Source organism: Cornus florida, unplaced genomic scaffold (assembly GCF_030987335.1).
Source record: "Cornus florida cultivar Cherokee Brave unplaced genomic scaffold, ASM3098733v1 CherokeeBrave_3.0.0_Hap2_Chr10, whole genome shotgun sequence".
Lineage (NCBI taxonomy): Eukaryota > Viridiplantae > Streptophyta > Magnoliopsida > Cornales > Cornaceae > Cornus > Cornus florida.
In genome coordinates this window covers 92,869,451-92,897,176 of record NW_026775580.1, presented here as the reverse complement: position 1 = coordinate 92,897,176, position 27,726 = coordinate 92,869,451, and the positions used below count along the sequence as shown (strand labels likewise).

The 27,726-nt window shown below is 37.9% G+C and overlaps 2 protein-coding genes and 1 long non-coding RNA gene across 3 annotated transcripts; 1 reads left to right on the top strand and 2 right to left on the bottom strand.

The window, feature by feature from the left end:
* Positions 1–1,068: 1,068 nt before the first annotated feature.
* LOC132275873 (uncharacterized) lies at positions 1,069–2,388 on the bottom strand. The gene is made up of 2 exons (XR_009470791.1): positions 2,345–2,388; positions 1,069–1,607 (listed from the first exon to the last, which is right to left on the bottom strand). It is a non-coding gene; the product is annotated as an uncharacterized LOC132275873 (long non-coding RNA).
* A 3-nt stretch (positions 2,389–2,391) lies between these two features.
* LOC132275872 (uncharacterized) lies at positions 2,392–25,908 on the bottom strand. Its single transcript, XM_059777043.1, has 4 exons — positions 25,749–25,908; positions 3,351–3,490; positions 2,660–3,246; positions 2,392–2,572 (listed from the first exon to the last, which is right to left on the bottom strand). The coding sequence occupies exons 2-4, from the start codon at positions 3,474–3,476 to the stop codon at positions 2,461–2,463; spliced, it is 825 nt and encodes a 274-aa protein (XP_059633026.1). The 5' UTR covers positions 3,477–3,490; positions 25,749–25,908; the 3' UTR covers positions 2,392–2,460.
* Positions 8,582–9,458, top strand: LOC132278132 (uncharacterized). The gene is made up of 2 exons (XM_059779948.1): positions 8,582–8,748; positions 8,876–9,458. Exons 1-2 carry the CDS (start codon positions 8,582–8,584, stop codon positions 9,456–9,458), a joined length of 750 nt encoding a protein of 249 aa, XP_059635931.1.
* Positions 25,909–27,726: the final 1,818 nt, after the last annotated feature.

Below are 27,726 nucleotides of genomic sequence, written 5' to 3'. Positions count from 1 at the left end.
AATTTTTTTTTTTAACTGTATTTTATCCTACTTATTAATGATTTTTGAGAAATTGTGCTTGAAAAGTTAATGGTAAACGGACTTGGAAAAAAAAAGAGAAAAAAAAAGTTAATAGTAAACTCAAAAAGTTTGGCTTGCACATTATATGATAAAAATAGACATTAATAAAATAAAATAAAATAAACAATTTTTTTTTTAAAAAAAATGTGTTGCTTGAGTATGTGTTCAGCCGAAGAGTAACTAGATCAAAATTTTAATTTTGATAGAAATCTGAAGTTCATCTGATAACAATTTGAATCAAAGCAAATCCATTTATTTAATAATAATATTATTATTATTATAGATATAGATAAATATATAATTAAGGGGGGCGCATTCATTTACAATAAAATATAGTGCATCTATCATTCGGAGAGGAGATAATATTGGCATAGAAAAAAATTTAGGAGAAAAAGAAAATAGAAATAGAGATAATATCGGCGGCCACAAAAAATATTTTAGAGAGAATATATTTTTTAAAGAGACAGACTATGACAATACAAAGAATTTTCCTTGGACAGGTCTTGAAACACATTCAAACAAAACCATTTAATATTCAAATACATACAAAATTAGTAGGGACATTATTGTCAAACAAAAATAGCACTTTTAAATTTTTTTTTTAAAAATAATATTACTAGCCGCTCTTTTTCAACGAATCCATTCAATGATGGACAAATTGCTCAAAAGATGAATAATACAATGAGTTGTATTCAATTTTTTATTTTATTTTTTTTCTTTTCTAATAGGGGTGTTTCTTGCATATTTTTTATATAATAAGGGAATTTGCATATCTATAGGGTCCTATAGATATATAGCCATCATATCTAAGGAACCGTATAATGTGATTGAATTTCTTGCTCATTAGTAAACAAGAAATCATTTTCGATATATATAAGGTAATGATCGAGCAAGAATTTCATCGACAGTGTCCGTAGATGTATAAAGATAGACATTGGATTTAGTAACAAAGAAAAAAATAATAAATAAAGGGAAAAAAAAATTAAATTGTACAGGAAAAGAAAGACATCCAAACATATATAATCATTTCATTCGATGATGATAAGATACAAACAAATAATTGGCCGATTATTCATGCTGGATGCACCTAATATGATAAATTTACATTGGGACGTTCCACATTTAAGTTTTATGGAACGAGAATTATTACTTTCAAAATGGATACAGAACTGATGCTAATTGCTAATAATGAAATAAAGACAACCTCGTTGTTTGTGGATACCAGTAATAAAAATTGGAGAAAACATTCCTAAAGTTTTGGAAACCCAACCGACTTTTCAAGAAACTTTGAGGAGACCACTTTTTGTCACTGCATTTTTAAAATATTACATACTTGAAAGTGATCATGATTGTCAGGATCCAACTCTTAAAAACGTTTGTACTATTGGCCCAATTCTTGCAATCCTCGTCATGGTCAAGAGCGTCACATTCCAGTTTTCCAAATAATTAAGAAGGCATTTTGTAGGGCTAAAATCTTTTTTGCAATATGATTTCCAGCACGATACATACCAGTCCACTGACAGCAAATACCATGGTGCCCCTAAAACCTGGAAGAACAAAATTGAATCATCAATTCCAACACAATTACGCAACTCTTGAGAGAGAGGGAAAAAAAAAAAATTGAGAAAAGGAATATTAAAGTGATAAAAATGAGCACAAATGGCATAACACTGGTAGAAGTTTTAAACTAAATTGGTTAAAAGCATAAAGTGACAAATAAATAACATAAATTGATTTAATTTAAAGTTACATAGTAAGCAAACATGTACAATATCAGATTATATGCATCCCTTGCTAAAAACTGGTTTTGTGACGACACCAGTTGCTTTAATAAGTAGTGAACTTAATAGGAAAATCAAATATAGTGCGGGCACAAACTGGAGTAGAACAATCAGTGAAAGGGCATTGTTATTGTGATCAGCTCATAAGCTACTCGCTGCTAGCATAATGAACCAGATAACAATCTGCAGAAAATATATTCAGCTAACAATTCTTTTCTCCTAGATAACTTTATACGGAGTAATTTACTAGAATAAAGGTAAAGAAAATTGTATTAGTAAAAATAGGCTTATAGGAGCAGAAATAAGTGTGATTGTCATGATGGAGTCTAGAATATATAGAAAACACAAACTTACTATGATTACTTTAATACTGATGAAATAGAGAAATTTAAATTTCCCCTTATTATTTATTTTTGTTTTTAATGCCGGGTGAGCAACACAAGATCACAGTAATTACTTTCTCATTTCAGGAATTTAAAATACTATAAGAAAAGTAAAAGTACCAGACTTCAAATTCCTCATCAGACGATTCTTTCGAGATGATCTCATATCGTGGAATATTCAATCGATCATGCCTGACTTCTGTTTCAAAACCTCTATCGCCTATGGGAAAACTCTGTCACACGGTCAGATGCGAAGCTATATATGCAACTCTATTAGCTACTGTGTTTCCTTGAGAATATTGAAATGATATTTCATATTTATCAAATTCTAACGAACCAAAAATTTTGCTGCATCACAATAGTTTTATATCAATATAATTGGAAACTTGAATATAAATTTTAAGAATAAACTCGAACTTTATACAAAAAACTTACTGATAAAGTCCAAGACATTCAATTGGTATATCGTTCTCACGATTTAGCACCTTGACAATTTTTTTATGGTTAATCTCCAATAATATATCCTTTGCTTCCAATCTCCTTTTAAGAATTTCATCTATCCCATGAAGCACTCCAAGTAACAATACTTCATCTCTAGATGTTGCATCAGGAAATGGCTTATAGAAAATTTCCAAAATCCTTCCCCTACAATCTCTTAATACTTCTCCACAACAAGCTTCCTTGGTCCCACCAAGATTTTTCTTAAAAAACACAGAAACATTTAACTTGTACTGTCCATCGAATGGTGCTCTCCAAGAAGAGAGTACTGAGTATTTTAATAGTGTCATTGGAGAACTCTCCAAAACATAAATTTGCTGCTTAAACAGGTAATTATAAATCCTTTTTTTGTACTTTTTAGGAATCCAGAGTACCAACCACATGAAGTCATTTATCGAGATATATCTGGTCTTGGAAACCCCAGCCACATGCCAATCAGTGTTGCCCTTTTTGAACAACCCATAATTTTCTAATATAATGTTGTGCTTCTGTTCGAAAAAAAGTTGTTGGGGTCCACAAAAAACCTGTTGTTTAAAGATCAAACAATATAATTGTTAAAAAAAATCTGAATTAGATAAAAAATAAAATTAAAAATTAAAAATTAAAGTTATGTATATATTGAACTTACGACTAAATTGGGGATGCAATTGTGGATGCTTTTAAAATTTCCTTCGTTGATAAAAGATACAGAACTTGCAATAAAATTGTCAATGTTTGGAAAATTTCCTTCCTTGATGTAAATGGCACGCACCATTCGATGAAGGATTCCTAAGGAGGCAAAATATAAAAACAGCATTAAAGGCAAAAATATAGTAACAAATAACAACGAAAAGATAAACATTTTAATCACATGAAGCCAGAATCTTTCTTGATTGTTTTTAAGAATCAGGTACAAAAATAGAAATGACAATCCTGGAAGTAAATTCACGAATTAGACGTGTACGTACGATGCTTTGGGAAATGCTCCCGCTTGAAATTGAAGTTTGAAAGATACGGTTTTCACTATTAACCCAAATGAAACGATTTTATATGTTTAGCCCTTTAATTCATTTATTTATTTATCTATTTTATGTTTCCTGATAACCCAATTATTTTTATTTACATTTCAATTTTAATTCTATATTTTTCTCAAGCACTACATTACTATTAGCAACCGGTGGTCTGAACAAAAAAAAAAAAGTTGAGACTACATTACTTCAACTGATGTTGAACAATGTAGACTTGTTAAATTTCCCCCCTCATCTTCAAAGGGTTCACATCAAATACACCATGCCAGAAATAATTAAGAAAATAAATAGGAGTGAGGTAAATAAAAAAATTGCTAAGCATATTATTTCGAATGATATTCAATTCAATGTGGTTCAGACTCGATCTTTTATTGATTTCGTGAAGAGTGTATCTGTATTTGAGTCCTAGAATTTACGTTGTATGACTCAATCATACAAATTACCAACTTACTCAACTTTATGCACGAAGCTAATACCAGATTCTACGATGGAAGTTGAGGCATACGGTGTAAATTTGCATAAAATGGGATTTATTTTATTAATTGTAACATTTTCTTTTATTGTCTTTACAAGTATATGATATAGAAGAAAATATATAAGATGTGTATAGCTTAATTTTTTGTCCCGAATTTTCAGCTCATACGTGTTATACATGTATGTATCCGTATTCGTATTTTTCTTTTCCGTTTATTTGGCCGAATTTTGCAATGTATTAAAAAAAAAAATAAAAAAAATAAAAAAAAAAAAAAAAAGTCGAATTATACTCATACATTCCCAAATCCTTCTTCTTCTCTTTTTCCTTAGCGTAATTTACTAACTATGATAATAATAAAATTCCCTAGAAGAGGGAAGTTATAGCTAAACACAATGTAAAAATTCAGATTGAATTAGATATTCGAAACATTTCATGCTGTGAACAACATGCTCTCATTACGGGCTTTTGTCTTCATTTTTTAAAACTAGCAATGACAAGCATGGAATTGATGTTCTGGAACGATAGAAATAAAAGACTGCAATTTGACCTTTGCAACTGGGCATTAGTACTCCAAGTCCAAGGCATGGATTAGAAGTAATGAAACAAAATTCCGTTGATAGATGATGTAATGTTACTTATAAAGACTGAGCATCAGCATTTCAAGATATCTTCAGCAATAGAGAGTTGCATTATATTCTTTGCGCGATAGAGAGGGCAAGGATAAGCGTCGACCTGTCTTTAGCGTGATCTTATGTTTGTGACAAGTCTGTATGAAGAGGAGAAGGTTTTTGGAGGTAGTAAGACTACCGCGCATTCTCACTTTCGGGCTATTGTCGTCAAATGGAGGGCACATCAAAGTGGATGTGGGAGTGCCGAGAGAAGGAAAGAGACTTAATAACTGTGCCTTTTTGGTTTTTTCTACACAGAAGTCGCAAGCCTCGAGAAGATAGAAGAGTGGGCTATGAAGTCTTGAATGGTGATGACTGGGGTGTGTGACTTCATTGCCGGGGACCCAATACTTCTATTCAAGCTACATTCTCGCAATGAGGCAAATAAGGTTTTAAAAAAGGGAAAACCATAGTGGGGAGATGCTTTTTTAAATACAGAGTGGGATTCTCTGGCATTATGAGGAAGAGCAAGGAATGGCGAATTCTATTGTATGGTGTGCAGCTCCATCTATGGTGCCATCCACAATTCGTTGCAATTGGGGATCAGTGTGGTGATTTTAAGGGCGTAAAAGCAAATGAAAAGGTAAACATGAAAAGAATAAAATTTTAGGCCTGGACAGAGAGGAGAAACCCGCTTTTGTGATGGCGGGGGACGGGAAGGTGTTTTATCAGGTGGCTGTGTTGGAAGAACCATGTCAGAATTGACTCTGACAGTAGCATCGCTCAGAGATCAACATGAGAAGTTGTTAACTCAAGAGAAGGATTGGTGGTGAGAGAAGGACGAAGCCAAGTGTGCATCGGAAGTATGCCGAAAATTGAAATATGAGAAGTAGAGGTAAAAGGGACAAGAGAGGTTGGGGACAAGGGTCTTTGCAAGCGCCTGAAGCACGTAAAAAGAAGAGGCGAACAAAAGGAGAGGGTCTTCTTAACAACCAAAAAGGGGTGGGAGGCAGCTCGGTTGCAACATGGCATATAGGGGATGGCAATGGGAGAGATGTCACGCGACATGTGCCGCTATTAATGATCCAATCATAAATGCAAGCATTCGGTCTAGGTTTTAAAATTTTGAAAACATAGACCACCACCTCAAACAAGAATGAACCTGCTATTACTGATCCAACCCGAAATAAAAATACTAGGTAGGAGTGACAATAACTGATACGACATGAAATAAATGTGTTTACGTTTGACTAATCGTGCTTGGATTGCAATAGTGTCATCCCATACCATAGTTGTTAAGGGCACACCTAGGCTCTAAAAAAGTCCCAGGCTTGTCGAGGCTCAGCTAGAGAGCCTTGACCTAGTAAAGGCCAAGCCCCTTTAGTCAGGCTCACTGGCATGCACTTTTTAGTATGTCCCAGGCCAAAAAAAAAAGTGTCTTTCAATTTTTGGGTAAATTCCACTTACCTCTCTTGATTCCCCCTGCCGTTGGGACACCTGACAGAGATGAACAGAATATTTTAAGGTAAGTGAAATTTGTTCTCTATTTTTCAATAATTTATTCATATCATTTTTCTTTTATCAAATGACTACTAAATTAGAATGTCACTATAGGCGATTTCACCCCACTAGGGGCGATTTCAAGGCGATCGTGATTTTGTTTTTCAGTTTCAGTTTGCGATGAAATCTTTTTTAGAAATTGCAAGGATTCCAAGAATTTCACTGAGAAGGGATGTGAAGTCAGCAGTTCCACATCGAGGGCCGTCTTTGTACATCGACGAGGAGCCCGTCGGAGGGAGGAAATCAGTTCTCTCACCTTGCTTGGTCGGTCGTTTTGACAAGGAAGTTGGGGGATGTGATCGGGTGGAGGAAGGGGCGGTGTGAGCATGGAATACGTCCTGTGGAGTGGGGGTTACTCCCTTATCCGATTCGTTGCTCCTATTCAGGTTTCCTTCTCAGGCAAAAGCTCAACGTGTGTTGAAGGAAGGCCGGCGTCAATGCGGATCTGCAACCTTGTGGATCGATGTGTGGTCTTTTAGGGTTGGTTGTTGCGGCGTCCTTAGAGACAAAGGTCTCAAACAGATCCGGATGTTTGGACTGCCCCTTCACCTATGGTGTCATGCTTTATTTGTTGAAGTAGGGGAGTTATGCGGCGGATTTATGGGAGTTGTTGCAGATGAAACAAGGGACGCCGAAAGCGTTCGGATTACAGTGAGAATAGGATCGACCTGTCCGCAATTCGTGTTTATTAATGATGACACCTTCTGTTACAAGGTGGCGATCTGGGAAGAAGTCGCGCCGGAGTTGGTTCCCTCGACAGAGAGTCTTGAATGCAGTGACGGGTCTCATCTTATGACTAAGGAAGGATGGAATTCGCTTCTTAACAAAGGGAAAGAAGCGGTGCAACAGGTCCAACAATGGCTGAAAGATAGAGAACTTCAAAAAATTTGTGCGAGGAATCAAGTAGCCGAGACGCGCCGGTTAAGCGCGTTGCAGCTGACAAGAATAAAATTACACGTGGCGCTCGTAGAGGCTCACTTCCAGATTCGTCCCTATCCTTATCTACAAGGGTTGGTGAAGAGGTTGGGTAGGGCCGCACAAATTAGCCTAAGGTTGATTTAGGTTGGAGGGGTTCAGGGCAAGCTAAAGTGTTAAGTTTTGGGTCTGGGAGGAATGGGCTCAAGTTCAAGCCTGACTTTGGGCCTAAGACAGCCCACACTAAAAGACGGGTATTTAGAGGACCCAACTCACTTTCTGTTTCCTTTCTCAACGAACCAGATCCATCTAAAAGACAAGCCCAGGTTCAAGCTCAAATCCAAAACCAAACTCTCTCCTCTTCTTCATTTCAGCGTCGGACTGAGAAAGAAAAGTGGAGACTGCCGGTTGCTTCAGCTAGTCGCCAAGGCACTCGATGGACTCGTACTGAAAAACATAAATGGGTAGCATGCTCTCCTTCTCCTTCTCCTTCTCCAGGTTTGACCTCTGTTTCTCATTCTAAGAGCTCATTTTCTACCCCTACTTGTGAGGTGATGGGAAATGGTGGCGGTGGTGTGGAGTCATTGTCTTCAATGATCACGTCCGGAAGTGTTAGTTGTTCCAACGGGGTCATAGTATGTGTAGGACGGGACCTTCATTTCAAGCTGACAGATGATTTAGCCATGACTTTACTTAACGAACTTAAGCTCTTTGTTGCTCTAAAAGGCTTAAATGGTTTACCCTCCGTGATTGGGATGAATTACACCCATGATTTGATGACAAATTTTACGGATGACCATGGAACAGAGCTGAATCTGCAATTAAACTTGTATCAGAACAGTGTTGAAAGCAAATGGGAGGAGTTTGAAGATCAATTTTCTTCTCAACAGATCTGTCCTCTTGCCTGGGATATTGATCAATCTGACGTGGACATTATGGAACCCTTAGCAACTGTGCACCCTGATTGCCTAGAGACGACAAACGATTTGGGTATGGACTATGTGTTTGATAATATTGGCGAGGTCAGTGAAGCTTTGGGTGTCTCCTCGGAAGGTGATGATGACCGAACACAATCCATTCTTCATGTTATTGTGGCAGGAAATAACCATACAGAGACCTTTAAAAGCACAAAAGTTGATAAAAATAGGAAACATGCACATCGGAAAGGAGATCAGGAGGTTAAGAACCTTATTTCCAATGTCAATTACGAAGGGAAGGATGGAGTGAATAAAGAAAGGGGAAGGACCAGGAGTGGGAAGCAGGGAGGAAGGGCATTGATTATTTTTGGTTCTCAATGAAGATACGAATTATTACATGGAACGTCCGTGGATTAAATGATCCGGACAAAAGAAGGGTGGTTAAAGTCACTGTGAGGAAGTGGAATGCCCATGTTATATGTTTGCAAGAAACCAAGTTGGCTTCTATTACTGATGATGTGGTTAGAAGCCTTTGGGGAAGTAGGTTCTTGGATTGGGAAGCATTGAACGCCTCCAGCACATCGGGCGGCATTCTTATTATGTGGGATCGCAAATGGATGTCCGGAACGAATTTCTGGAAAGGGCTATTTTCTTCGTCATGAGTGTTTCAGATGGAAGATGATACTTTCAGTTGGGTCTTTTCTGGAGTTTATAGACCCGTTATTGATTGTGAAAGACCTGTTTTTTGGTAAGAACTCGTTGCCTTGGTGCTTAGGCGGGGACTTCAATTCTATTCGATCTCCATTTGAGAGATCCACAGGGGGGAGGTGGTCTCCGGAGATGACCCAGTTCTCTGACTTTATTGATGGTCACCTTCTTATTGATTTGCCATTGGAAGGGGCAACTTTCACTTGGTCAAGCGGCAGAGACCCAGTTACTCTATCAAGGCTAGATAGATTCCTGAATTTTGGAGATTGGGAGGAGAAGTTCCCGGATGTCACTCAGGCAGCTTTGGTTAGAGTCACGTCTGATCACGAGCCCTTAGTCCTTGATTGTGGAGGTATGACATCTAGACGCACACCATTTCGCTTCGAAAATATGTGGTTGAGAGCTGAGGACTTCCAAGGGAAGGTCCAGTCCTGGTGGGGGGAAGCAACGTTTACAGGCTCTACCAGTTATGTGCTTGCTAAGAAGTTTCAGATTCTCAAATATGAGCTTAAGAAGTGGAACAAAGAGGTGTTTGGGAATCTTTAATGGAAGAAAAATAGAGTCCTGGCTTATATTGCTGAACTTGATCGTCTTGATGAGCTAGGGCAAGGCTCAGAGTCTCTGCGCTCTAGAAGAGCATCTTGTCTGGCGACTTTTGCTGAGATTGCTACTATGGAGGAGATTTCGTGGCGTCATAAATCTCGAGCTCTGTGGCTCAAAGAAGGTGACCGCAATACTAAATTCTTTCACAGGCTTACTAACGCTCATAGAAGATACAATAACATTGGGCACATTCATGTGAATAGTTCAGAATTGTGGAAAGAAGATGAGGTGTATGGGGGAATTGTTTCTTTTTATCAGCAGCTCTATACCGAGACTTTGGGATGGAGACCCAAATTTGACGGTTTGCATTTCGATGCTATTTCTATGCTGGATAGTGATAGGCTTGACGTTCCGTTCTCTGAAGAGGAAGTTCTTAAGGCGTTATCCAATTGTAATGGTGATAAAGCTCTAGGGCCAGACGGATTCACTATGCGATTTCTTAAGGAGAGTTGAGAGGTGGTGCGCAATGAGGTAATGGACAGTGTTATTAAAGGCACGCCTAGGCACGCGCCTAGGCACTAGGCACCTACAGGCGCACTCATAATAGCCTAGGCGCAGCGACCTTCATTAGGCGCGCGCCTGGGACGCGCTTGATGCTTTTATTCAGGAGCGCCTAGGCGCGCCTGATTACTTATCCATGTGTTATTCAGCTTTTTCCATGTGTTGTTCACTTTTCCATGTGCTGTTCAGCTTTTTCCATGTGCTGTAAATTTGTCTTCTTGTGCAATAAAAGAATAAAATAAAGAAAAGAAATGCAATGATCAAATAAAAATGGATACAACATAGAAACGTGAGAGAGTGGAACAAATAAAGAAAGACCAAAAAGAGAAAGAAAGAAAGGGGAGTAGTTTATTGCAATGAACTTTGTCTTCTTGTGCAATAAAAGAATAAAATAAATTTACCATTCCTGCTTTTTTTTTTTTTTCCTTTTTCTTTTTCTGTTCTGTTTTTTTCTTCTTCCTTTGAGATTGTTTAAGATTGTTTGGTTTTATCACTCAAAACTGAAACTAAATACCTTCTATTTGCAGTTTTTCTTAATGGAGCTTTATTGTTTTAATTGGGCTATTTTGCTGGTTGCTTTATTGGTTTAATTGTGATATATTTAGTATTTTTATTACTGGATGTTTATTGTTTAATTGTGTTCTTTTTGCTAAGAATTATTGTTTTAAATTTTTACTTGTGCGCCTCACATCACTCGGGCGTGCACCTCGCCGTGCACCTCGCGCCTAGGCTCCAATGCCTTTAATAACTATGGTAATGGGCACGTTTCAGGATTTTCATTCTCATGGCACATTTGAAAAATCATTGAATGCATCTTTCATTGCTCTTATTCCTAAGAAGGGCGACGCCTCTGACATTAAGGTCTTCCGGCCAATCAGTCTAGTGGGATGTATGTATAAGCTTATTGCCGAGGTCCTTGTTCTTAGAATGCGAAATGTTTTGGATGGAATTATTTCAGAGTCACAAAATGCTTTTGTTGGTGCAGATTTTAGATTTCGTTATTATCGCAGGAGAATGTGTTGACTCTAGGTTGAAGAGTGAAGTTCCTGGTGTCTAATGCAAACTTGATATCGAGAAAGTTTATGATCACGTGACTTGGAAATTTCTTCTTTACTTGCTTCAAAGAATGGGGTTCGGGGATCGATGGATAAAATGGATTGAATATTGCATCTCGTCCGTTATGTTCTCTGTGCTTGTGAACGGCTTTCCTGCTGTTTTTTTCTCGAGTTCGCGTGGTTTGAGACAAGGAGATCCTTTGTCGTCTTTTCTATTACTTATTGTTATGGAGGGATTGAGCAGATTAATGAAAAAAGCAGAGGATCTGGGTTACATAGGGGGATTCACAGTTGGTAGAGATGTTGCTAATCAGATTGAGATATCCCATTTGTTGTTTGCAGATGATACCTTGGTTTTTTGTGATGCTGATGTTTCCCAACTCAGGTATTTGAGGTGCATTCTTACATGCTTCCAAGCGCTGTCTGGTCTTAAGATTAATGTTGGAACGAGTGTGTTTGTCCCAGTGGGGGATGTTTTTGATATTTCCACCTTAGCTGCAGTTCTTGGGTGTGGAGTGGGTGCTTTTCCACTCCCTTATCTGGGATTACCTTTGAGAGTATCCTCTAGAAGAGTGGGGACCTGGGATCCGATAATTAACACGTATGAAAAAAGATTGACGGGATGGAAAAAACAATATCTTTCGAAAGGGAGGAAGGTCACTCTTATTAAGAGCACCCTCTTGTCCCTTCCCACATATTTTTTATCCTTGTTTCAAATCCCGTGCTCTGCTGCTGAACGGATCGAAAAAATTCAGAGAGATTTTCTTTGGGGTGGAAAAGGAGAGGAGTTTAAGTATCATCTTGTTAATTGGGAGCAAGTTTGCAAACCTTTGAAGTTTGGCGGTTTAGGCATTCGGAAGTTGGTCTCTTTTAATAGAGCCTTATTGGGGAAGTGGTTATGGAGGTTCGATAAAGAGCGTCATCAACAATGGAGAAGAGTTATCTCGTGTCGTTTTGGGGAGGAGAGTGGAGGTTGGTCCTCTCGTCTTGTATCTATCAATGGAGGCGTTGGCGTTTGGAAGTTCATTTGGAAAGGTTGGGATGTGTTTTCCACCCATATTCAGTTCAAGGTTCGTAATGGTACGAATGTTAGATTTTAGGAAGACTTATGGTGTGGTGATTAGTTGTTGTCACTTTCCTTTCCTCGTCTCTTTTGTATAACCGAGAATAAGCATGCTTACGTAATTGACTGTTATCATCTTGATAACAATGGAGTTATGTGGGATGTGCATTTTAGGCATTCTTTTCAGGATTGGGAGATAGCAGAAGTATGCGTCTTTTTGAACCTATTGTATAGACAAAAGGATGTTGGCAGAGGTTGTGATGACATTTTGTGAACCCCCTCTCTTCATGGTAGATACGGAGTTCGATCCATGTTTTTGTGTTTGTCTAAATTTATTGGACATAATTTCCCATGGAAGTGTATTTGGCGCTCTAAAGCTCCTCTTAGAGTCGCCTTCTTTGTTTGGACTGCTACCTGGGGAAAAATTCTAACATTGGATAATCTGCACAAGAGAGGTAACACCATTGTTAACTGGTGCTGTCTCTGTAAAACTGATGGTGAGTCCGTGGACTATTTTCCGTGGACTATTTTCTTATGCATTGTCCTGTTGCGTCTGATTGTTGGAATCTCATATTCAGTATTTTTGGAGTTCAATGGGTAATGCCTAAGCATTCTTTTCAATTAATGAATGCTTGGAGAAGATACCCTGCTACTCGTCATGCTCATGATTTTTGGAGGGTCGCCCCACACTGTGTTTGGTGGTGCATTTGGAGGGAGAGAAATAACAGAAATTTTAAAGGAAATGAATCGTCTTTAGCAAACCTAAAGTCTTATATTCTTCGCTTTCTTTTCTGTTATGTAAGAGGCAGCGCTTGCTCCTCGATTGATGATTTTTTTATTCTCTTGGACTCTATTGGTCCATAGGTTTGACTTCTGTTTTTTCATTTTTGCGAATTAGGGACGCGTTCCCCTTTTGAACGTTTTTCTAATATATTTTTTACTTATCAAAAAAAAAAAAAAAAATGTTTGATATCATATCATGATCATATTTTTCAACATTATGAAATATTTGACAAAATCCATAACTTTATAGTTGCATTTAGTGCTTAATTATGAATACTTACGATAATATATGTTTAAAGTAGTGCATAATGAAAATTATAATTATTTCAGATTCATAATCACATTTAATTTGGTTAATACATATGCATATGAAATTATTTATGAGCATTAATTAACCTAATCCTCTCTTAGTTGATATATCAAAATCCCATTTTTAAAGAATTTTTTATTTTTTGGGCACATAGCTCAAATTGTTCTTATTACACATTGATTTTATTGAATTCATCATCAATTGGTGTTGTGCATGTGCAAAAGAGATGAGGAAACGGTGGATCATCTGCTCCTGCATTGCCCTTTGGCTCAGGATTGTTGGGGTTTACTTTTAAGGTTCTTTAGGTCATGCCAAAGTTCCCTAATGCTTTGGTGGAGGCTTGGAGAGGGTGTATAGTGGGGGCCAAGCTCAGGATTATTGGAGGGTTGCGCCCTTATGCGTCTGGTAGTGCTTATGGCTAAAAAGGAATAGAAGATCTTTTGAAGGAAAGAAGACTCCTATAGGGACTCTTAAGTTCTCTATTATTAGCACTCTTTTTTGTTCTCTATTAAATGAGCTCGGGATTATTGGAGGGTTGCACCCTTATGCATCTATGCATCTGGTGGTGCTTATGGCTAGAAAGGAATAGGAGATCTTTTGAACGAAAGGAGACTCCTATAGGGACTCTTTAAGTTCTCTATTATTAGGACTCTTTTTTGTTAGGTTCTAGGGAGAAATTGTAATTCTATAGAGGAAATTGTTGATATTTTGGGCTCTTTGAGTATTTAGAGGCCCCATTTGGTCTTGTGTTTGTTTTGTGGGATGCATCCCCTTTTGGGCGCTTTAATACAATCTTACTTATCAAAAAAATATACATTTATTGAATTCATATGCAAATAGAAAAGATATATGTATGTTGATTTAACTAATTTATTGAAGGGTTAATTTCACAAACAACCCCTTAGGTTTGGCCAAATATCACTCTCAAACATCTTTCAAAAATAACTATCACTTAGGTCTATTTCTATTTTTCCGTTAAAATCTCCGTTAATAATATAAAAAAGACAACTATACCCCCTTATTTTTTAATCCTATTTATTCCAAAATATACATTATACCTTCAGTTATATAAATAGAAATAGACCTAGTTTAAAATATATATATATATATATATATATATATATATATATATATATATATATATATTATAATCGCAAATATATATTGTAGGTGACGACATCTCTGTGCCATCAACGGAGAACGGCTGTAAATTGCAGCGTTGATTTTTTTAACAAACTAACAAATTGGCGACGGTTAGCAATGATGGGTGGTGGTGGATATTCACGGTCCCGTGGACGGTGGTGGTTTGGTGGGAGGGACGCCGAACCAAAGATTGCTGGTGGAGTCGATGGTCTTGACGCCTTGGATGGGCTTGGAAATTTTGAATTGGGTAGAGCTTTGGCGTGGAGGATCTGTACCACCAACCATCACCGTTCACAGCGGGTGGAGCTCTTTTGCAACGTATTTGCCAAGGTGCCTTCCAGGCCGGCCGGCATGAACTCTCCGCCGCAACCGTACACGGTGTGGCCACCAAGTCCGACGACGTGGATTTTCAGCCACCCTGGGACCTAGTTTCCTGGGTGCCGCTTCATATGGCAGCGTGTTAGCTCCATCTAGGGTCAAGACGAGTTACCTAACTCGGTGGCAACTCAATCTCCTCATCTTGCTCCTCTTCCTCTTGATCCTCAAACTCCATTAACATTTCTTTCACTAATACAACAACTAATTATATATAATCAATATATATATAGCTAACTGTATGACATATATATTGTCAATTTTTGTGTAATTTGATTTGGGGGTGTTACAATAACAGTTAAAAATAATTAAATACAAATTCAATTCAATACAATTAAAAATAAGTTACAGATTTAATAGGAGTTCCAAAATAATTTATACATTATAATAGGAAACTAAAGATGTGAGGACTGTATATAGTATGAACCCATTATTGAAAAAATAATAATAATAATAAAATAAATAAAGAAAGAAAGAGGGTGTTTTAAAATTAATTATGTGTATGTCCATATCTAAAACTAATTATGTATATATATATATATATATATTTAGTATAAACCTATTATGGGTTTAAACAAAATGGGTATCTATAGATATATATGTGTGTGTGTGTGTTTAAACAAAATGGGTATGTATATATATGTATGTATATATAGTTTTAGGGATATTTTTGTCTTTTATCATTTTTTAGGCTAAAGAGTTGTTTTGATAAAGTCAAAGGATATTTAAGTCATTTTACATTGTGTCATAACTGTGCAATTAACGATTGGGGCGTGAGTGAAAAACGGAGCAAAAGTTTCCACTATAAGTGATAGTTATTTTCGAAAGATGTTTGAAGGTGATGTTTGGCCAAACCTGAGAGGGTGTCAGTGAAATTAACCCTTTCTTGAATTGATAAGTTGAAAATATTTCTTTCTTTTTTTTTTTCCCCCTAATTGGAACTCACACACACTTGTCTGTTCTGAGACTTGAACCCCTGACCTCCCTTTGAAAAGTAAGAAGCCGATACCGCTAGGCCACTGGTTATTTCTTATTTTAATATTGACAAGTATGTGTTGAATAGTTTAATTAAACTTTATAAACTTATAATGTGTCCCAAAATTCTTAGGGTGTGTAGGGAATCCAACTTTTTATGGTAGTGGGTTTTTAATACTTTCTTATTGCATTGATAATAGTGAATTTCCAAATTTATCATTGTTAAAAGACAAAATAGTACTCCGTAATTAGTGCACTCCTTTAATTAAATCAATGTCAGAAGGATAGTTTGGGAATGTTATAAAAAATAGTACAACCATTTTTGGAATGGGAAATGTATTTTGGGACAATCCAAAATAGAAAAATGGACAAGAATTTTGGGATGGAAGAAGTAACTAATATATATGATGATCAAATACGCACCTTCCTTTGATCAGCCATGCACATATGTTGCACCTTGTGTTTAGGATCCAAAAGACCTTTGGCACCATAGTGCACATTGAACCTTCAACAACTATGACCCTAATTGACATGGTAACTAAATGTGTCATGTTCGTGTTTGACTTGCAAATCCATTTATAACTAACCTGTGTAATTAAACGTGTCGGATAAATATGTTGTGTTCGTGTTAGAAATGACCCATTTAACACAATGTCTCGTGTTCGTGTTAGAAATGGCCCTAATAGTATGGAATACTAATTAAAAATAAAAGTATACATAATCTAGACTACAAAGACGACCAAGAAAAGCGATTAGTTTCTTTAGCAGATTTGTCTATACTATTTATTCTAGTTGTGTTTTTCTTTTTTAATAAATAAAATGTATTAGAAAGCATTCAAACGGAGAACGCATCCCAAGAGATAAACAAGGAACCAAACAAAAACCCTACGGAGCCAAAGAACCCAAAAAGTCCACAATCTCATCTAAAGATATACAATTTATTGTAGCATGGCGCTTTCTCGTGCTTTGTGCTTTCTGGGTTTTGTGCTGTTACCACGTTCTGGAGGAATGAAGTCCTACTCGACAAGGACATTTAATGTAAGAATTTATAGCACACAAGATTTTATTTCGAGGGAGTGGGAGAAGATGATTCTGACGCTATTTAGGTGGCATTGGCTAGACCAGTCTCAGGTCACATCCCTTTGTTGCGGGACTGTGGTGGATTGTGGCAGAAAAAATAAATAAATAAATAAATAAACACATTCAGATTTGAAAACATGTGGCCTCAGGCGAAGGCTTCAAGGAGATAGTGAAGCATTGGTAAGAAAGGTATGAAGTAGAAGGTAGATAGAGCTTTTTCCTTGTTAGCAAAGTTCACCTTTTAAAAGAGGATGTTCTTTTTTCTCAAAAGTTCAAGCAAACACACACACCCACTATATATATTATGCCTCTACTGAGACTTGAACACTCAGCTTTCCCCATTCTGGTTTGGGAAGGAGAGCTTATAGCACCTAGGCAAGTGACCATTCGTAAATATAAGATTTTTTAAATGTGCATGTTAAGAAAGGAATAAGGAGGTGTTTGGGAACCCTAATTGGAGGAAGGACAGAATATTGATAGCAATTGTTGTGTTTGATCGTACAGAGGGAGCGGGGGTTTAGACAAGTTAGTGACGTGCAGGGGAGAGGAATGCAACCTTAGTGCTCAGGAAGATTGCTATATTATAAGAGATTTCGTGGCGGCAAAAGTCCAAGGATTTTTTGTAAGGACCCGCCCAAAACCAGTGTAGATATTGGCTATTTTGCACACTCTCCCACATCGCTGGATGGGAGAAGTTCCTGGCATTTATATGTGTGGATACCCCCTAACCATGTAGATGCGTTTTGAGCAAAATCATGAGCACCAAGAGGAGAGTGTGCAAAGCGGACAATATCTACATGGGTTTTAATTAGGTCATGACAAATGGTATCAGAGCCCATCCCCAGCCAAAAATGGGAGAGCGTGCATAAGCGCACAGGTTGGCCAACAATGACGCTAGGTCCTAAGAGGGAGTGATTGTAACTTCCCACATTGTCGTGGGAGCAGAAGTTGTTGATGCTTATATGTGTGGACGCCCTTAACCATGTAAGCGCATTTTGAGCATCGGAGGACAGTGTGAAAAGTAACAATATCTACACAGGTTTTGGGTGGATTGTGACATTTGTGGCTCAAGGAAGGGGATTGAAACACGAAATATTTCATAGGTTTTTTTTTCCCGCATGGTTAAACAACTGAAATGTATGATGAAATAATTACATATTGGGCAGTACAAGCCCAACTAAGTGGAGCAAAAGAAGCCCAATGAAGGGAAACAAGGGACAAGCCCAATCCGAGGGAGTACCCATATTGGAGAAATCCTAGTGAATGTTCTTGTGTGGAGCAAGGAGGATGATGTTAGTACGGAGATTATGTCATTTGAACAGTACTTGCATATGGAGAGCATCAAGCAACAACCACTGCTGGATGGTTTGGAGTTTGATGTGATCTCAGCAGAGGATAGAGAGGAGATACAAAGACCATTCACGGAAAAGGCGATGGTTTGTACCTTGAAGAGTTGTGACAAAGATAAGGCACTGGAAGGTGGTGAGGAAAGAGTTAATGGGGGTGGTCCACTCTTTCCAGGTGGGATGACCGGTATGAGAAATGCATAAACGCCAATTTTCTAACACTTATCCCAAAGAAGGGGGGCGAATGACATCAAGGACATTAGACCAATTAGTTCAATTGGTAGTGTTTACAAACTAATAGCTAAAGTCCTACCCTTGAGGTTAAATAAAGCGGTGAATGATGTAATTGGGAGACCCGGAATGATTTTGTTAGAGGGAGGCAAATATTGGATTCTGCTCTAATTGCCAGCATGTGGCTCCATGCTGAGGAGCAACGTGCCCGTGTGATGTGTAAGCGTGATGTAGAGAAGTCTAAAGATGTAGGACTTTCCTGCTTTGTATGCTAAAGAGGATGGGTTTCAAGGAGAGATGGAGGAGGTGGATTTATTTTTGCATCTCTATAGTGAGCTTTTCAATTTTGGTGAATGGGGCCCCATTTGGGTTCTTTGGTAGCTCTAGAGGGTTGAGGTAGGGGGTTCCCCTTGTCCCCTTTGTTGTTTATTAATGTGAGGGAGGCATTCAGTAAGCTGACGAGGAGAGCAGTGGATCTGGGCAATATTAGAGGTTTTAGAGTGGGCAGGGATACGTCTTTGCAGCTGGAGATAATCCCATGTTTTGTTTGTTGATGAAATAGTTGTATCTGTGAGGCAGATGAGGCTCAATTCAGGTATCTTCAAGTGCTTTGGTGTGCTTTGTGGTTGTGTCTAGCCTAAAGGTCAATATAGGGAAAAGTGCGTCGGTGCGAAGGTGGGGGAAATGAGACTTTCTGGCTGATATTCTAGGGCGTGCAGTGGGACATTCTGGTCAACGTATTTGGGTTTACCATTGGTAGATCCATTGACAAGGGTGGCTTCTTGGGATCCACTAGTTAGATCGGTTCAAGAGGAAACTTACAAGGTGGAAAAAGCAATATGTATCAAAGGGGGGCGACTTCTACTCTTGAAGAATACCCTTTTGAGTCTTCGAACCTAGTTTCTCTCCCTCTTTTAAACTCCAGCATCGTTGTTCAGAAGATGGAGAGATTCCAAAGGAACTTCTTGCGGGGCAGTAAGGAGGACAAGTTCAAGTATCAACTTTTTAATTGGGAGGAGGCCCATTCAAGTACATGGTCTCGGGATTCAAAGGTTGGACTTGTTCAACAAAACCTTGTTGGGGAAGTTACTTTGGAGATGCGTGATCAAGTGTTATGGAGGAGGGTCATTAGTTATAATTCAGGAAAGGGAGGGGTGGTTGGTGCTCCTTGGAGGTGCGTGCGCTAGCAGGGGTGGGTGAGGAAGTTATCAGGAAGGGTTGGATGAATTCTCAACACATGTTAGGTTTCGAGTGAATAATGGGAGGAGTATATGGTTTTGGGTAGATGACTGGTGTGGAGAGAGATTATTTTTTTTTTTTGATAAGTAAAACAGAAAGACCAATAAATAAGGTAATCGTGGGTGTCCGGGCTAGCTTGCGTGCACCTCGACTAATCCCATGAGGCCCTAAAGTTAACGATCGGACAAGCCGCAAGCCTCCAATGGCCTTGCGGAGTCTCGAACTAGTGACCATTGGGGAGCAAAACCCAAAGCCTGACTAGCTGAGCTACCCCGCAAGGTTAACTGGTGTGGAGAGAGATTATTACTCGTGGTTTTTCAGAGACTGTTTCGGATTGCAGCACACAGACTTCCTACCATAACCGATTGTTATCGCCTTAAAACAGGAGGCTGATTTGATATATACAATTCATAAGACCATCTCAAGATTGGAAGGTTGAGGACTTTGTTGAGCTATTGGGGCTGTTGTATAATTTGTAGATCGGTGAGGAGGAGAAGGATGAATTTGAGGTCCTCCCTTTTATAAGTGATTAGTGAATGTGGAAGGGCTGCATTTTTTCTTGTAAGGCTATTTGGGCACACAAAAACCCCTTTAGAGGTAGCTGTCTTAGGCAAGGTTGTTAGAATCGGGATTCTACGTACAATCGTTTTGGGCTCCGCAGAATTGGAATCGTAGAATCGGATCGTGAATAGTAAGATTATACCAAACTAATAAAAATACAACTCAAAGTAACTTTCTAAACAAAAACTATCCTTAAACAAATGTCTAAGGAGTATGTTCATAAAAAAATATTCAAACAAATCTTTTAATTTTTAAATTTTAAATTTTCTATTTCCCTTTGTTTTTTTTTTTTGGGAGGTAAGACAAAATTTATATAAATGCAAATATTACATTGGGCTTCAAAAACCTGAAGTTTGCAAAGCCCGTCAGCCCTAACTATACAATAGAACAAAGAAAAAAGAAAAGAACAAGGCACAAGACCAATCTGGTTGGATAAAACCATAGCAACAGATGAGAGAGAGCAAATTTCCCTGTTCCCCTGTTGCAATTTCCCAAATATCAGTGCAGCCGGCAGCCCCTCTCGTGTTTCTCAGGTAAGCCCTCTTAATCTCTTGTTCTCTCTCTCTCCTCCTCATCCTCCGCTTCTTCTTCTTCTTCACCGAAACCCCAGCGACTCTTTTTTTCCTTTTTTTTTTTCCTCAGGCATCTGATCTCTTCGTCGGAGCTGCTTTGTCGACCGCGAAAGAGAAGGAATTGTGGCACTATGCTAATCGATCTAGGGCTTCTTCTTATTCTGACAACTCTTAAACCCAAAACAAGACCACAAACATGGAGTAATTTAGAATCACTGGGATCGTATAGAATCGTACAATCCCACGATTCTACCCACACTCCCAGCGATTCTACACAAGCAACGATTTTTAGGTGATTCGGATCGATTTGGGCATGTTGGATCGTAAAATCGTGCGATTATACGAGTTAGAAACGCGATTTTGACCATTGATAAACCTCAGGAGAAGGCAGAGTCAGCGTAGCTGATCATCAATTGGTGTTGTATGTGTAAGATGGATGAGAAGTCGGTGAACAATCTGCTCTTGCATTGCCCAGTGGCTAGGGACAGATAGGGCTTTATTCTTGCCTGCTTTGGTGTCTCTTTGGTCATGCCTCATTCTACAAACAGCATGCTTACAGCTTGAAGAGAAAGTACAATAGAAGCAAGTTCGAGATGCTTGGAAAATTGCTCCTCTTTGCTCCTGGTCAGGTATTTGGTAGAGAGAGTAATAGGAGATCTCTTGATGGGAAGGAGACTCCTACTTGGGCACTCAAATTCTCTATTCTTTCTATATTCTTATTTTTGTTAGTTGTTATGGTAAACGGTTGAAATTGTAAATTTGTAGAAGATATGATAATTTTAGGGATATTTTGAGGATATAGCATATTGTTTTGGCTGTGAGCTTTCTATTTGGGTTATGCTCCCTTTTCAAGCGCTATTTTATGATATGTTACTTATAAATAATACTCCCTCTGTCCCAATATAAATGTCACTTTTAAAATCAATGGAAGTGTTCTACCAAAGAAAAACAGCCAAGGGAGCACTGTCAGTGTCACTAAGTGGGCTCTCGATTTTTCGCACTTCCTAATTGTTATCCACCATCTCATGAGTTTGTTTTTGAAAACACGAGAGAGAGAGAGAGAGAGAAGAAAATGAGGGGGGGGGGGGGGGTTTCTGAAGTAATTTGTTAACCTTGCATGAAGATCCTGTATGGAAGTGCCCCTAGCTATTTCTACCAAAAGCTCACTCCGGATGCTTCATATTCCACCTATAACAACAGTATTCATTCTAAGGGATGGAGAATACCAGAAATACACAAGAAAGTGGTCTACATGGCACATAATCTTGTTCAATGGAACTGACAAATTAATTGAATAATTACTATGGGGGTCATAATAAAAGGTTCCTGACAAACAATCTAGCCTGATGCTACAATTCCCCTTCCAGAAATGTTGAGCTTAATTGAAATACTGCAAAAATAAACCACCTATTCTGCTATAATCTCCAATATTTAAAAAGAACATGAAGCAAAAACAGAAGTAAGGTAATTGACATGTAAAAATAGGCAGAGACTACAAATCATAGTTTCCTATTACGCCCATGAATCCCACCGCTGGCAAAATTCCATCTTTTGCGAATCAACGTCTCCCAGAAACTAAAGGCTCCCTCACATGGATTAGTCCTTAGAAGCTTTCAGAAGGAGAGGACTCCTCTATTTAATTTACTCTATATGAACATAGGACCTCACTGCAGAAAGAGCCCTCTCTGTCATTGTAACCTTCAATGCCTCTTTCCTTCAGAAAAATGTAAACACAGCATATCATCACCTCTTTACAGGGGCACGCTATAAACCAAGTCTAGTTCAAATGAACAACTTTTCAAATGAGCTTGAGTTTGCAACAATCTCGGAAGGCGATAGAAACGGGCTTGAAATGCCGTTTGGGGAAGATGAGGAGTTGGCGGCTCTAAGAAGCTGTGATGGGGATAAAGCTCCAGGGCCGGAGGGGTTTACTTTAGCTTTCTTTCATCAGAATTAGGAGGTGGTGAAGGCTGAGGTGATGGGGGCATTGGATTCTTTTTTTCTGCATGGTTCTTTTGAGAAGAGCCTCAACACTTCCTTCATCACTCTTATTCCCAAAGAGGGTGGAGCATGTGAGGCGAAGGAGTTAGTGTTGTTGGGGTGGTGTATAAAATTATTGCAAAAGTCTTCAGTTGTGGAGAGTTCTCAAAGGGGTGATTTCAAACTCCCAGAATGCATTTGGTGGAGGGCGTCAAATTCTGGATTCAATTTTGATTGCTAGTGAATGCATTGAGGCTAGGGAGAGAAGTGGTATTCCGGGGGTTGTTTGCAAGCTGGATATCAAAAAGGCTTATGATCATATTTGCTGGAATTTTTTGATGTACCTGAGGGAGAGAATGGGCTTTGGGCAAAAGTGGAGGTCGTGGATTTTTTTCTGTATTTCGACTGCTCGATTCTCTGTTTTAGTGAATGGATCCCCAGCTGGTTTTTTTGCTAGTTCCCTTGGATTGAGGCAGGGGGACCCTCTTTCCCCATTCTTATTTATTATCATCATGGAGGCCTTTAGCCATCTGATGGGGAGGGCGGGTGATCTTGGGTTCATTCATGGATTCTCGGTGGGTAAAGCTCCAAATCAGTTGGTCATCTCCCACCTGCTTTTTGTGAATGACACCATTGTCTTTTGTGATGCTATCCACCTTCAGTTGAGGTATTTACGGTGCGTACTGGCCTGCTTCCAAGTTGTTTCAGGGTTGAAGATTAACACTGTGAAAAGCGAGATTGTACCAGTTGGAGAGGTGGATGATATTCATGCCTTGGCATACTCTGGGGTGTGGGGTTGGCTCTTTTCCGATCTCCTACTTGGGACTCCCTTTGGGCCTCATCAAGGAGAGTTTCTGTGTGGGATCCGATTGTTGAGCGGTTTGGGAAGAGGCTTGCAAGTTGGAAAAAGCAATACTTGTCCAAAGGGGGGAGGGTTACACTTATGAAAAGCACACTTCAAATCTTCCGACCTACTATATGTCGCTATTTCCGATGCCTAAGACAGTTGTTCGAAGACTTGATAATATTCAAAGGAAGTTTCTGTGGGGGGTGTAGGAGGTGAGTTCAAGTACCACTTGGTTAACTGGGAGAGGGTGTGTTCTCCAATTAATAAAGGGGGTTTGGGGATTCGAAGGCTAGATGTGTTTAATAAGGCATTGTTGGGCAAGTGGTTGTGGAGGTTCGGGAGAGAAAGGTTCAAGCTTTGGAGGCGTGTTATAGCTTGTCATTACGGGGAGGGCGATGAAGGGTGGATTTCTAGGGAGGCTAGGAGCCTAGAACCCTAGCAGGTATGGGCTCTTGGAAACTTATCCGTAGAGGTTGGGATGAATTCTCCAAACGTATTCGGTTCAAAGTTAGAAGCGGAAGTAATGTCAAGTTTTGGGAAAACAAATGGTGTGGGGATTCAGATTTAGCCAGTAGATTCTCTCGCATTTACCGGATTGCTATGGCTAGAGATGCGGTGGTCGCTAACTATTATCGACTCGATAATGGGAAGGTGACTTGGGATGTGTAGTTCCGCAGACAGTTTCACGATTGGGAACTGTTGGAGGTTACAGACTTCCTAGCATTCATCTATAAACAGGTGGTGGTTAGGGTGGGAATGGACGAGATGTTGTGGGTGGGTACCCCGAGAGGAGTGTTCGAGGTCAATTCTTTCTACAAATGCATGTTGGAGCGCCCTGGCCCTATGTTTCCTTGGAAAGCCATTTGGAGGACAAAAGCTCCTCTGAAGGTGGCATTATTCTCGTGGACTGTCACTTTGGGAAGTAGCCTTACTATTGATAACCTTAGAGAAAGAAGTCATATTGTGGTTGACATGTGTTACATGTGCAAGAAGATGGGGGAATTTGTCAACCATCTCCTTATTCATTGCTCAGTAGCTAGGGATGTTTGGGCTATGTTTTGGGTTGCGTTTGGTCTTCCATGGGTGTTCCCAAAATCCACGGTCGACTTGTTAAAGACTTAGAAAGGATGGAGAGTGGAAAGTCGAGTCAGAGATGCTTGGAGGGCCACTCCCCTTTGTATTTGGTAAGGTCTGTGGTGCGAAAAAAATAGGAGATTCTTTAAAGGAGAGGAGTCTCCCATTTGGGCTATTAAATACAATATTCTTACTTCTTTATTTTTTTGCGTATATAGGCGGGATTGTAATTCAATGGATAGTCTTTTGAATTTTGTGGATAGCTTAAAGCTATAGAGCCGATTGTGGGTCCGCCGTTGTCTTCTTTGGGATCGCTCCCCTTTTGAGGGCCTTTTATAAAACCTTACTTATCCAAAAAAAGTTCCTTTTGGGATTTGAATATGAAAAAGGAGTTGGAATTGGGATTAGATAGGAATTAAAATGAAATTCCATTTGTATGTTTGGAACAATTGGATTCGAAAGAAAGAAAGAAATTCAGTTTTTAGTTTGGATGTAAGATGGGATTCGAAGTGAAAATATTATTATATATAGATATAAAATTGTAAAATGAGTATATAAAAAAAATGAACTTTAACTTCTCAAAATGTTCTAAACTAGAAATTTGTCTAATTGCTCGTAAATATCTTTAAAATATGTTTTTTAATAATTCTAGAACCAATTTTATAATATAAATAAGAGTAGGCGCAAATTCATTGAGCGTGATATAATAGTTTAGTGTTTAAACTTGAGTGCAGTTGGAAGATGTGATATGGAATGGAATATAGAAATAAAAGAAAAACTACAGCGTAGGAAGACATTAGACATACGGAAAGCACTCAAGAGTCTAGAGATAAATATAAACTAGAGAGTAAGAAGATCTTAGACATTTGTTTCCTTATAGACGGTGTGGGTTTGCATGGATTTGGTGCTTTGGAATTAATTAAAGAAAAATTAGTTCAAAGGATTAAATTTTTCTTCTCCAATCTACCCGGTATTTGAAATCCCATCAATTGTAGTCCCAAATTGATAAAGCAAATTCTTTTATAAAAATAAAAAATAAAAAAACCTATTAGTTACAAGCACAACTTAAATATCCGATTCTACTAAAGTAATACTTACTTTCAAGCTAAACGCAATGTCCTTGAGCTCCGTTACGATATTTCCCATCTTGTAGAGGCTCTGAGGAAGATCGATGTTGCCGAAGTAACTCATTCGGTACTCCTCCACGGACAGAGGATCATCATCCACCTCTTCCAAGGCATTCAGAGAGTTGTCTGCAACCAGCTATGTTGAGGTGAGTAAGAATCTTTGCGTTGTTGAACAATATTGTGTGTGTGTCTATATACATACATATATATATATATATATATATATATATATATATATATGATAAATTACACTGACCTCCCCTGATGTTTGAACAAATTACAATTATGAAGAATATTTCAGCGTTTATTACTTTAGTCTCCCTTAAACTCGTTCACGGGTGGCCAAAAAGTGTGAAAGTCAGTAATGCCCTTATATTATAATATAGGACGAATTACATTGACCTCCTCGAAATTTACCATAATTACACGAATCTCCCCTACCATTTTTGAAATTACTTGAGCATCCCCTAAAAACTAAACCTTGTAACACACACCACCCTTGCAACAAATATTTTTTTTTTTCTTTCTTTTCTATAATTTCAACTTCATAAGTCACCTCATTACAGACAACACCCATTATTTATGATTAATTATAACATTGTGTTGTTAGGTGGCAATATGGTGTTGGAGCAGGTATACTTGAATTTTAAGAGGTGATTTACATAGGTATATGGATGTATGTATAGATTAGGAGTGAGATAGAATTCAAAATGTTTGAAAGCAAATTGAATTTTCGTCATGGACTAGTGGTGATTGTTAAAAAGGGAGGCCCATGTCACAAGATTTGTTTTTAGGGGGTTAGAGTAATTTTTAAAATTTAAGGAAGGTTCGGTAATTATGACAAACTTTAAGAAAAATTAATATAATTTTTATTTTATAGAAGAAAAGGAAAAAATTATTTTTTTATAAAATCTGGTATCGAAAACAAAACAATATAAGTGTCTTTGAGCACAATATGAGGGAGTGGTAAAAGGAATAAATGCCAAATGGTCTTTCCAGAACCCAAGGGAAGTCTGTGTAATTTGCCCATATGTATATATATACTAGTGTAATCCACGTGCGATGCACGTGATAAAATAAACATTTTATATTATAAATGAATTTTAGATAAATTTTTTAAAAAATAATAAAAAAATTAATTTGGATAATTCACAATATGTATATGTATCTGTATATTAACTCTATGAATCACAAGTAAATATTAACTTCATAAATCTAGAGAAAATATGTTAAGTAATAAATAAAAAACTAGAAGAAAAAAAAAGAGTTGGAAAGAAAGAAACAAACAAACACCTCAAAATATACCATTTATATTCTTGGTTGCTCTTAGCTCAAGATTAAGCATATATTCATTTGATTGGATTGGATGCAGATGATTTCCAAATCAAAAGAAGACATTTTGAGATAGAAGTACACACTTTCTCAATTATAATTTATAGCAAGAAATGACATTTAACAAAAATATATTTAAATGATGAGAAAATATATGTATGCAATCATATGTGGAAAAAAGCTGGTATAACAAGTTCATTATACTTTAGAACTAGAATAAAGAGATAGGAATTAAAAGTTTGACCTCAAAATTCCCACAAAATAGAAAAAATCTACAATGAAACAAACAAAAAACAAACAAAAATATTGAATTTGAAAACAAGAAATTTAGAATTATAATTACCTGATAAACTAAAGATGTTAAAAGGAAAGAAGCGATCGTGATAGAAAGAAAGTTGATTAGAACAAAGATTGAAGAATAAATTGCAAGTCTTGAGTTTCAAGTTAAAACATATAAACTCCATTTTTCTGGTTTTCCTTTGCATGTTTAATATACTTATTTCAATGATATTCAAATGGCTATTTATAACTTTATTAAGTGCGTATTCCAAAAGCTTAAACTCAACTAATGAAATTATAACATATTTATAATTCATTAAAATTTTATTTTTGTATTT